We start from the raw sequence: 10,825 nt of genomic DNA, 5'->3' as shown, positions 1-10,825 counted from the left end.
AGATCAACCAATCAACCAACCAGATCAACCAATCAACCAACCAGATCAACCAATCAACCAATCAGCCAACCAATCAACCAGATCAACCAACCAACCCACTAGAATAACCAACCACTTTGCGAGTTCCAAGTAGCTCAATACAGCTCATTTCACCCCTTAATATTGATTAGGAGAAAAAAGTTGAATTTTTAAAGCCGAGTGAATTACTTGCAGATCACTGGGCGCTTCAATGTTCCTCACTTCCTTTCCGCCGATGAAAACTTCCCACTTTTGCTCCCCAATCTCCTCGACTCTCCCCACTCTATCTCGACCTCTCCTACACCGTTATCGACACGCTCGGCCTCGTGCCCTGCCTTATTCACAGGTACGGCCGCTAATTTAGTTCCATAACCGCCGCTAGGCATTTCCGTTGTTGAATCTGTTCCATAAGCGCTACTGATCTCCCCTATAATCTCTAGTTATTGTCCGAAAATCTGTTGATTCGTGCTTAGCAACCAGTCATGAGTTCCTGTATTGCCAGAAAAGTTATGAAAATGGAGATCGACAAGTCCATTGCTCTTCAAAAACAAGTACGTGATAATGCTGATACCCTGCGCAATGAGTTCGTGGATATGAAGAATTGGGAGCAGCAGATGAAAAAAGCTGACATGGAACTGAGAGGATCTGTTGTGGACCACACTCAGGTAAACAATAAATTTCTCGAAGATTCTAACCCTCAAGGAAATTGTTTAATTCAATCAAATCTACTGCTTTGATTTTATCTGGAAGGATTTTAGATCAGATCCCAATATAATGAACTGATATCCTTGGAATTTCAATAGAATTTGAATATACCGCAAAATTTTTAAAATATATTCATACAGAAAAAAGGTGAGAGATTAACTCATTCTGATTCATGCATTATTTCTGAGGAATTATCTTCTCTTGCTATATTGATCTGCATTATTCATAATTAATGATTCTTTTCAGTCATTGCCGCCCATACGAAGGAAAAAGACTTCTTCGAGATCAAAATCCAAAAGTAAAGACAACGGCAGCAAATGCAAGCGTATCAAGTCGTACGATTACTCTGCGTGGGATAACTTCGATGCCGTAAGTTGATTTTTTTCCTAAGAAATTAATTTATATAAAATACTCTGAATTCGTTGGTGATTTCGCTATATTTATTATTCTTTTCTTAAACAGGATAAGGCATGCGAGGAAATTGATAAAGAGAACGAGTCGGAGGACTCAGGAGAGGAATTACTGAGTAAGGAGGAGCTAGAAAAAAATCATGAGGAGGCAACTAAGCACAAAGTCATGGGGAATACTTACGTTAAACAGCAAAAATGGGACAAAGCTATGGCATGCTACAGTGAGGCCATCAAAGTCTTCCCATATGACGCAGTTTTTTGGGCGAATCGAGCTCTGTGTCATCTGAAAATGGATAAGTACGTATCTGAATTCAATAATAACATGTGCTGTAACTCACAGATATTGTAAGTAGAAAGATAATGGGTTTTATCTTCTTCTGTTAATGCTTCAATATGTTTTAGTTTGTATTCAGCAGAATCAGACTGCACGTCAGCCATCCAAAGAGATGAGCATTACGTAAAAGCTTATCATCGACGAGCCACTGCCAGAATGGCATTGAAACAGTACGTTGAAGCTGTCGAGGACCTGGAGAAATTATTATCCCTCGAGGGCCACAATAAAGAAGCCAAAAAGATGCTCGCAGCCGCCCAGAAGGCACTGCAAACTTCCAAGGTATTAGAAAATGCATCCGTTACTCTGTCCAAATTTTTGTCATAGTTTCCATTCAATTATGTTTTATTGCAGCCAGTAATTTTAAATACCACAAAAACTCAGGAAACAGTATCGAAATCAGAGAAAGACGAGAAGCCAACGATTACCCTCAAGATCGTTGATGTACATAAGACAGAAGTTAGTGATGAGAAATTTTTAGACAAAAAATATTTGATAACTGACCAAGGGACTTCGAAAGGTGGAGATGGGAGAACTAAAAATTACCCATGGTTGCCTGACGTTGGGGACGATGTTCAGGAGATTGAGGTGATTAATAAACTGCCGCATCAAAGATCAAAGGTAAACCTTAATTTATTCCATTGTTTAAAAACTATTCACAATATTATCGTTTCTCATTACTTAGATTCTGAAATCGGTGCTGTTTCAACCTTCAAAATATTCTATTATTTGGAAATTAAATAATTAATGCGATTGATTCATATCCATATGATTTTGGGTTTTTATATTTTACCCCTCTCCAATCCGTTTAGTGAAAGAAAAGTAATTACTTATTATTAAAGTGATACAGAAAATTTTTATCAATTAAGTAATTATTAAAATTTCTTTAACGTGCAGGTTCGTCATTTATACCGTTTAATTTTAGAATATTATTTCGCCAGTATTTTTTTTACTAAACGATGCAAAATTTTTTCTTTCAGAAACCTCTAAGATCAGTGCCTATAGTAACTTCGAATCTGTCGCAACTTTCCATGAACTCTACTGATCCGTCACCGGTGAAACCTCAGGCCGAAAATCATTTGGAAATGAATTCATCGGGGGACAGCCATGGCAAAGCATCGGAAGTATTTTCAGTTGAAAAATTAGTCTTACCCCCAGTTCCAAGAACAGCAGTGCAGTTCGCAATGAATTGGAGTAAAAATAAATCACCTGAATTTCGCTACAAATACTTGAAGGTATCTATAGCGTATTCACTCATTAAAATGGTTTTTTACATTAAAACATATTTTGGGAAGCCAATGACACAATCAATCTTCTGTGGTTTCACAATTATTTCAGTGCTAATTCAAATGAAAATGTTATAGGAACAGTAAAAATTCACAGTTAAAATAAATAGTCTATCTACAAGTTTCCAATTGGATTGATTATTAATTATTGGTGATTTATTCCTTGCAGCAAATTCCAGCAGAATCAATTCCAAAAGTTTTTCAAGATTCAATGGAATCGAGTACATTTAGTGAAATTCTGAAGATCCTTTCAACGCAATTCGTTCCTCACAAAGACTCAGTGTTCCAGTATCTCAGTCACTTGACTGAAATCAAGAGGTTCAGGATGTTAACGATGTTCATGTCAAAAACGGAGAAGGAAGGTAAACATTCAGAAAACAATTCCGAGTGAAAATTCAATTCTTAAATCAATCAATTAACTTTCAAACTTCCTCAGATTTGGAAGGATTGTTCACCTATTGCAGAGCAACGGAATCACGCCAAGAGGACGAGATGGACACACTGCGTTCCAAGTACGAACTATGAACCCCGTATTGATTCAACAAGTCTAAAAAACCGTGATACTATCGTTAAAAGCAAGTAAAAACTCAAAGCTTTATGCAGATTATTTTTTAATAACTTTAAGGACTAATAAAAAGTATTCTGAAACGTTAATAACAATTCTACGACTCAATACTATTAAGTCATGAAACAACTCTCCATCCATCTATGCATTAAATATTAAATAAATTATTACATTATCTGTAATTATCCATTGAAAAATTGTTTATTTAGAGATAGAAGTTCCAAGTGATAATGCCAACTTCTACTAAATAAATCGTTTCAAAATAATCTAAAATTATTGCAAAATATTATTTTTTTTGTAATAATTTTCGACTAACGATTTTTTTAGTCCAAGCAAGACTTGTTTGAGAACTTTTCTCCGTGGATTAAGACTATGAAGAGATAATTTTCCCTTGTGCTAGGTACGTCCTACTAGCCTCAACTACTGAATTAAATTAATTCCAACTGATTGTGGGGGAGTGTGAGCATTCACAGGCGCATGTGCAGTGTAACATTCACTAAACAACAGAATTCTGCAAGTTACCACATTGCCACTGCGTGCCGCCAATCAACAATTTCATCTCTCTGGATTTACAATTTTGCAAAGTCTCCTCTGATCGATAAACTCCAATGTCCATCGTTCATGAGAATGATCGATTATTATTCATATCTGATCGTATTACCAATATCATTTCGAAAATAAACTCCAAAGCAGTGGGGAACTCTCTTCTGGTGGCGATGGCAGACACTAAAAAATAAAGACCAATTTATTGCGCGCCTTCACTCCAACAACTTCGAATGCCTCGTTACATCGACTCGGTGATTATTATATTTATCATTCGTTTATCGGTGAAATGAGATACATTGTGGCACTTGACGTGGGAACCACAACCCTTCGAGCTCATGTTTTCGATGAGAATGCTGTCACTGTTGGAACTTTTGTACAGAAGGTATTGAAATATTTATTAGTGCATTTTTATTGTGATAAAGAAGAAATAAAATTCATTTTGAAGAGGGTGACGAGTTCATTTAGCCAATTTTCACGTTTCCGACGAATATCATTGAAGCTAAGAGAGATAGTGAAATTTTTGTCAGAACTTTATTTAAAGACCTCAGTTCACATTGTAAAAGAAGTGTTGTGAAAAATTGCGCTATCTTTTATGGATTCCAAGATATTCGTCGAAAACTTCACTAGCGGAATTATTATCCTTCATTATTATTTTTCAATTCATTTAGAAGGATACTGTCTTCTCTGTTATTATTTAATCCTGGAATTGCCTTTAGTTAATTTTTTTTCAATAAAGGGAGAATCTTTTTATGCTTTTTTCACGTTCCCTGAGTGAACAGTATATTTTTCCTACAACCTAAAAATCGAAGGAAGATAGCGAAATATTTATAAATACCTTGTCTGTAATTTTCGCGTTGATTCTTAAAACGCTACAAAAATATTTTATTATTTATTCCTTGTATCTAAGATGTTCATAACATTTCAATTGTAAATTTAATTTCCCTTACCGTTCTCTACTCGATCTATTTTTTTCAATAGCTTCAAATTACTGATGAAATTAAACAATTTAATAGTAAATCACTGCCATATAACCATAATTAATTATTGATTGTACTATCTGCCACGTTATCTCCTTATCATGTACAGTTGAGTGTCATTCATGAGGAATGAGGAATTTACTGCGAATTTTTGTGTATAGCAGGTCCTATCAGCCCGCTTGATTGTCTAAACGTTGTTGAGATATAAAACCGGTAAACTTCAAGGTAAACGTATACTGAGAAGCCTCGAGAAAAATTGTGAATTGTATTCCTTTATAAAACTCGTGAAGTTCTCTCTCATTTCCACTTAATTACTGTAATTATTGTTTTCTTCAGCGTAATTCCTTTGTTGCTGATTTTTTTTTCGCTATGATATCTTTGGAGTAGCTGAATGATCTAACGATGGGATTGATGTTTTTTCTATGGAAAGGTCGAGTTGATTTATCCGAAACCTGCTTTCGTGGAGATCGATCCTGATCAACTTTGGAGTGCAATTCTTCGGGTGTTAAAAGGGGCTGTTGATGGTAAAATTTGAATTTTTTCGAGAGAGCCGCATTGTAATTTTTTTCTAGAGTAGAGTATAACTACCTAGAGTATAACTATACCTAGAGTATAACTAGAGGCAGAAAAAAAGGCTTTACAAAAATGTCACTATCTCTTAGGTTCCAAGATATTTCTTGGAAACCCACATATTACGAAAATCCACTCATTACCCTTTACTTCTTCGCTAGTTACTTAATAGCTATTAAAAAAAATCATGAGCTCATAAAAACTGCAGATATTCACTAAATGATTCTCTCACTGATTTTGACCGTAAAATGTGAAAGGTCGAGAATTTTTGTCAATCAAACCTGTTAATTAATAGCTTTAATGAACGGTTTATTCCGGTGATAAATGTGATGTCATCTGCAGCAAGTGGAATCAGCGCAAAATGTATCGCTTGCCTCGGAATTTCTACACAACGCGGCAGTTTGATATCATGGAATTTAGAAACTGGAAGGCATTACCACAGGTGAGGGAAAGCATGATTGCCACGAACATAATTCGATTGGATCGATCAAGTGAGAAATTGATTGATTGATTTATTCATTGGCTCATTACAGATTCATAACGTGGAAGGACTTGCGAGCAGACTCGATGGTACGGGAGTGGAATTCATCATTGACGATGAAATCTCTCCGAATGGGATCACATATACTTTACACACTGACCCGCAAGAAACGGTTTCTTGCTGGAAGTGTACTGAAGCTTATGAACACGCAGGTTTGATTATTGTCGTTAATCTGTTTTCTTTTAATCATTCACTAAAAAAAGGGAGTTAATTCTTCTTTATGGAGACAATTCCGTTCAATTGAGATTGAAAATAGATATCCGATGGCCTTTTCAATGAGAATTTAAATCACCTGGACTCTCTGGGCCTCATCTAGAATTTTAAGAGAGAAAAGCGTTTTTGCATCAAAATGGAAATTTTCCATCAACACGGAGAGAAGCATTCAATCAATATTACGGAAATTCAGTTTCTTACCGGTTTCACGAGTGGTTAAGAAAATTCACGTTTCAATATCGAACTATCGATTGATTACACAGATATTTACCCCTTAGATGATACCAAAGCCATCAGAAATGGATAAAACAAAAATATTTGATAACGGGACTTTCCTCATTACGGTGAGAATTTTTATTGTGCGTATTTTTATTATTCCGTTTCAAGGTGTTTTATTATTAAATACGAGGTGAGCACGTCGAAAACTAACAGGTGATTGATGAAAGAAATCGACGACTAAAGAATTTGAATAGGGAGCCATCAACCATTTACACTGTTAAAAAAATCATCAACTTGTTGTTTACATACCGTGTTTTCGACACTGGAGTCTTGGTATACGCTGATGACTTTCTTTGATGAATATGCAGGGTTATCACTTGACGTTTACTATCCACACACATCTATGAATAATGCCCTGCGTTATTTATTCATGACCTCTGACTTGTTTCAGATGACTTTGCGCTTAGCTTGGGCACTCAATCACATTCCTGGATTGAAAAAAGCGGCTATGAATGGAAAGGCAGTGTTTGGGGGTGTGGATTGCTGGCTTTTGTACAAACTCACTGGTAATTTGATGAAAAATTTCAGTAGTAATACCACTAGTGCCCCAAAATTATTGAATTTTTTTCGGTAGCTCCGTCACCTAATGACGATTGCGTTAAATTTGGCGGGTTAAAAATCTCAAATGGAAAGCCCGGTTGAGGGATTTTGTTTGTGGGGGGGGGGATTTAACAATCTTGTTCCTATAGGCTTCAGGAAAATACGAGATACGAGAGATATCTTTCCAACCAGAGTTTGGCCAAACAGAATGCAGGGAATGGCATTTGGATGCATTTATACAATTATGCAGAAGAACAGAAAACTCTGAAAGACTAATTTGGCAATTGAAATAGAATAATTCGAAAAAAATTTTATTAACAATGCATAAAATAAATTCCTGAAGAAATAGAAAACTGAAAAAATAGATCCGTGTGGATTTCCCTATGGTTTATGAAGTTGGATGGGTTTAACTCGGTTTGGATGTGTGGACTATTTTTTCTTGGTCTATGTCTTCTGCCTATATGATATTTTTCTGAAGAATTATTTCTGTGGATCAAAATTTCGATTACGCGTTCCAACCGTTACCCAAAATTAAATAAATTTCTAACAGTGTATTTTTCCTCCTAATCCAGGAAAGCACATCACTGATGTCTCGAGTGCATCCGCATCAGGACTTTTTGATCCTTTCACGATGTGTTGGTCAGGTTGGGCCCAGAGTCTCTTCGAAATTCCAGCGTCGATGTTCCCCCGAATCGTTGATAATGCGGGGGATTTTGGCGAAACTCCCAGCGAAATTTTTGGTGTACCAGTTCCCATCATCTGTTGCGTAAGTATTACGACTTACATACGAGGTCAATTGATTGCATTGATCTTTTATTGATTTCTCCATGGCTTTCACAATCTTCGCGTCAGTTTGCCAATAAATATTAGACGGAAGTCCGAAATCAGATCGGAATAATCCAAATTTAATTCCATCAGGCGATTAATTGTGCGAATAATTTGTTTGAGAGAAGAACAAATTTCAGTACGAAATTATATTTTTTAAGGAAAATATTCCATGCTGAAATGATCTCTCGACGATTATTCTTCATATTTGTCTGATGGCTGCAGATCCAAATGCAAATTTATTCCGAAGCCGAATGAAATTTAGCAGTTGAAAAAATTTCACCTCCGGAGGAATATTCCTCTTCCCGTCGCCGTCGATTGCAAGAACAAGATTCGAATTCATTGAATTTTATAGATGGCTGATCAGGCAGCATCTCTATTTGGCTCTGGCTGCTTTCACCCAGGGGACCTGAAGGTCACCATGGGTACAGGAACTTTTCTAGACGTGAATACGGGATGTCAAACGCATGCATCGGTCGCAGGTGATCAGAAAATTTCGATATTCATTAATAATATAATCCCAAATTCGAGGGGCTAATCCTCTCAGAAATCGTTGAACCATTTCGCCACAATTGGAAAATCAATGAAAATGATAAAGGAATAGATGAGAAAATTACATAAAATTCTTAACAATTTTTTCACAATGAAACAATGATTCTGAAAAAATGTATCCAGACAATTTCATGACGATTCATCGATTAAATCGCTGGGATGTGTTTTAGCTTTTGCTCTACATCAATTGCAGGATTATATCCCTTGGTTGCCTGGAAAATAGACCAGGAATTGGTTTACGCAGCTGAGGGTGCGTCAAATGACACAGGAACTCTCATTGAGTGGCTCAAAACAATAGGTAAAAAAACGAAATCTCAACGAAATCCAAATGAAATCTCTGAATCTCTGAAAATCCGACCGCATAGGGCAATATTCCGGGACAGAATCACGAATGATTTAGATAATTTATGACACTGTTGCAGGTATTATAAAACAGCCAGAAGAATTATCGGATCTGGTGCATTCCGTAGAAAATTCTGATGGCGTTTATTTCATTCCAGCCTTCAGTGGCTTACAAGTGAGTGATAATTTGAAAGGATTAATACCAAGGATTGTGTTGACGTGTTCCACTAAGAATAGAATCTATAAGCATATGAGTTCCCCCTTTGAAACCATTGATTTTAGAGGAAAACATCAAAAGAACTTGTTTGTCGGAGATTTAATCAGCTGAAGGAAAGTGTTTACAAGATTTTCTATGAAATTCAGAGTTTGCGAGATAAATCGGTGATTTGGGGAACGATTTTATTCGACATATGTAATTTTATCGCTAATGATTTGGTCGAAAACAAAATCCATTGCGTTTTGTTGCTTTTGTTTCAATAAAATGAGTGAATGATTGGTTTAATTACTTTGTCTCAGGCACCAATTAATGATCAGTCAGCAGCAACAGGATTTTTAGGCGTCAAACCAACGTCTGGAAAAGCACATATGGCTCGAGCCGTTCTGGAAAGCATTGTATTTCGAATTTTGTTGTTGTACGAGTCACTCTGTACGGAAACACGCCGAAGTTATAGTTGCATTAGGTAAACAAAATATTATAAATACAATCCTATGGATATTTAGTAATTTTCATATAACTTTTTTATTTTCTAAAGAAAATCTCTTATGGTTTTCAGTTGATAGCAGAACAGAATTAATTTCTGTGATGCTAAAAATAATTAATTGCGAGAGTTTTGGCTGAAATAAGTAAACAACTTTTTGCTTATCTACAGACATTTTTCATTTGAGAGATCTATGAAAATACTAACTTTATGTTGCTGTATATAGGAACATCGATAAATTGTGAAATTTATTACAGTGTAGATGGAGGTGTTTCCCAGAATGACTTTGTACTGCAGTTACTCGCTGATTTGACTGGATTGCGAGTCGAAAGACCGTCCACCACAGAAATATCAATTCTAGGAGTCACGTTTCTTGCTGGACTTCAATGTGGTAATTGTACTTCTTCAACTCCATCTCAATAACTAATTACGACTCTAACTTTTAATTCTCTCGTTACAATGTTGCATGAATTTCTCATGACTACATGCTTTTCATACCACAAACAATTGACTGAAGTTGTGAAACTCGACAAATTCAAACCGAAATTAATATATATATTTCGTAAATACATTTTGAATTATTACATTCCTGCCGAGAAATTTAGTGAAAATATCCGTTGGATAATTAATCCGTAATTCTGCTATATTTTTTTCGATTTCTATTAATTTTCTTTTCATATTCATGTCTTGCATTTTTAATTAACTTGCCTGAGTTCTTCTCTTTAGGTATTTGGAAGAGTAAAGAGGAGATCAGAGAACTTCGAAAAGTCCAGACAGTCTTTGAACCAAACAAATCGAGGGGAATCTTGTATCAGTCGACAATAAACCAGTGGAAAAGGGCGATCGACAGATTCCGCAATTGGTATTGATAGAAACGCCCATCGAGTACAGTTTAATCCTAACAATATATTTTTCTATGAAATGTTCGTCTCTAATCTACACTGAGAGATAAGAAAAGGGAAATGGATATATAGAAGTCCTCCAAAGAATTTTTCAACGAAACTGAGCTAATAAAAAAATAAGAGAATCAAGAATAAAATTAAGTCAGACTCAATTAGATAGAGAATAACTTGAAGGGGATGACCAGATAATATTATAACATATGAATTCATATGAATTATACAAATCATACACCTTCAGAAGGGAAGGGAAGGAGAAAGTTCCGTACATCTATCCAAGCATAAAAAAATAGTAATTTTATGCCTCGAAAATTAATTCGTTTAATGCAACTAAGTTCTATAATAGGAGTTATTTTCTATAAGTTGAGCCTAAAGGAAAATCACAATTGCCTTAGTCTTGAGGAAAAACTTTGAGAAGGTATAATAGCTGATTATCCAAAAAATTTCTCAAAATTAGTGTAAATTTAATTGAGTCTGCGTTGTTGAACCAATATGTGCCTAAAAGATAATAGTAATAATCCTAGAGGA

At 35.6% G+C, this 10,825-nt stretch overlaps 2 protein-coding genes and 1 long non-coding RNA gene across 4 annotated transcripts; 2 read left to right on the top strand and 1 right to left on the bottom strand.

Moving 5' to 3' along the window:
* The first annotated feature begins 96 nt into the window (after positions 1-96).
* Positions 97-3,480, top strand: spag (spaghetti). The gene is made up of 8 exons (XM_011298371.1): positions 97-683; positions 970-1,092; positions 1,186-1,430; positions 1,536-1,746; positions 1,819-2,085; positions 2,445-2,699; positions 2,920-3,112; positions 3,187-3,480. Exons 1-8 carry the CDS (start codon positions 501-503, stop codon positions 3,273-3,275), a joined length of 1,566 nt encoding a protein of 521 aa, XP_011296673.1. The 5' UTR covers positions 97-500; the 3' UTR covers positions 3,276-3,480.
* LOC105262671 (uncharacterized) lies at positions 1,020-9,745 on the bottom strand. 2 transcript variants are annotated; one of them, XR_891838.1, is made up of 6 exons: positions 9,654-9,745; positions 9,207-9,344; positions 6,691-6,869; positions 3,838-4,041; positions 1,315-1,416; positions 1,020-1,109 (listed from the first exon to the last, which is right to left on the bottom strand). It is a non-coding gene; the product is annotated as an uncharacterized lncRNA (long non-coding RNA). The 2 variants fall into 2 exon arrangements; XR_891839.1 differs by having other exon boundaries at positions 9,606-9,693.
* On the top strand, positions 4,034-10,297 carry LOC105262672 (putative glycerol kinase 5). Its single transcript, XM_011298372.1, has 12 exons — positions 4,034-4,243; positions 5,269-5,362; positions 5,751-5,850; positions 5,942-6,101; positions 6,833-6,947; positions 7,554-7,747; positions 8,162-8,288; positions 8,552-8,656; positions 8,781-8,875; positions 9,217-9,380; positions 9,656-9,789; positions 10,125-10,297. Exons 1-12 carry the CDS (start codon positions 4,148-4,150, stop codon positions 10,265-10,267), a joined length of 1,527 nt encoding a protein of 508 aa, XP_011296674.1. The 5' UTR covers positions 4,034-4,147; the 3' UTR covers positions 10,268-10,297.
* Positions 10,298-10,825: the final 528 nt, after the last annotated feature.

This window comes from Fopius arisanus, unplaced genomic scaffold (assembly GCF_000806365.1).
Source record: "Fopius arisanus strain USDA-PBARC FA_bdor unplaced genomic scaffold, ASM80636v1 scaffold00010, whole genome shotgun sequence".
Classification (NCBI taxonomy): Eukaryota; Metazoa; Arthropoda; class Insecta; order Hymenoptera; family Braconidae; genus Fopius; species Fopius arisanus.
Note: the sequence above shows the minus strand (reverse complement) of the source record. Positions and strands in the feature narration are given on the sequence as shown.

What these genes read in the sequence shown, in the direction of transcription:
- spag (XM_011298371.1), top strand. Translation starts at nt 501, where the DNA reads ATGAGTTCCTGTATTGCCAGAAAAGTTATGAAAATGGAGATCGACAAG. An exon ending in TTCGCTACAAATACTTGAAG is followed by an intron (nt 2,700 to 2,919) that starts GTATCTATAGCG and finishes TATTCCTTGCAG; the next exon opens with CAAATTCCAGCAGAATCAAT. An exon ending in GTCAAAAACGGAGAAGGAAG is followed by an intron (nt 3,113 to 3,186) that starts GTAAACATTCAG and finishes AAACTTCCTCAG; the next exon opens with ATTTGGAAGGATTGTTCACC.
- LOC105262672 (XM_011298372.1), top strand. Translation starts at nt 4,148, where the DNA reads ATGAGATACATTGTGGCACTTGACGTGGGAACCACAACCCTTCGAGCT. An exon ending in GCTTTTGTACAAACTCACTG is followed by an intron (nt 6,948 to 7,553) that starts GTAATTTGATGA and finishes CTCCTAATCCAG; the next exon opens with GAAAGCACATCACTGATGTC. An exon ending in CGAAGTTATAGTTGCATTAG is followed by an intron (nt 9,381 to 9,655) that starts GTAAACAAAATA and finishes AATTTATTACAG; the next exon opens with TGTAGATGGAGGTGTTTCCC.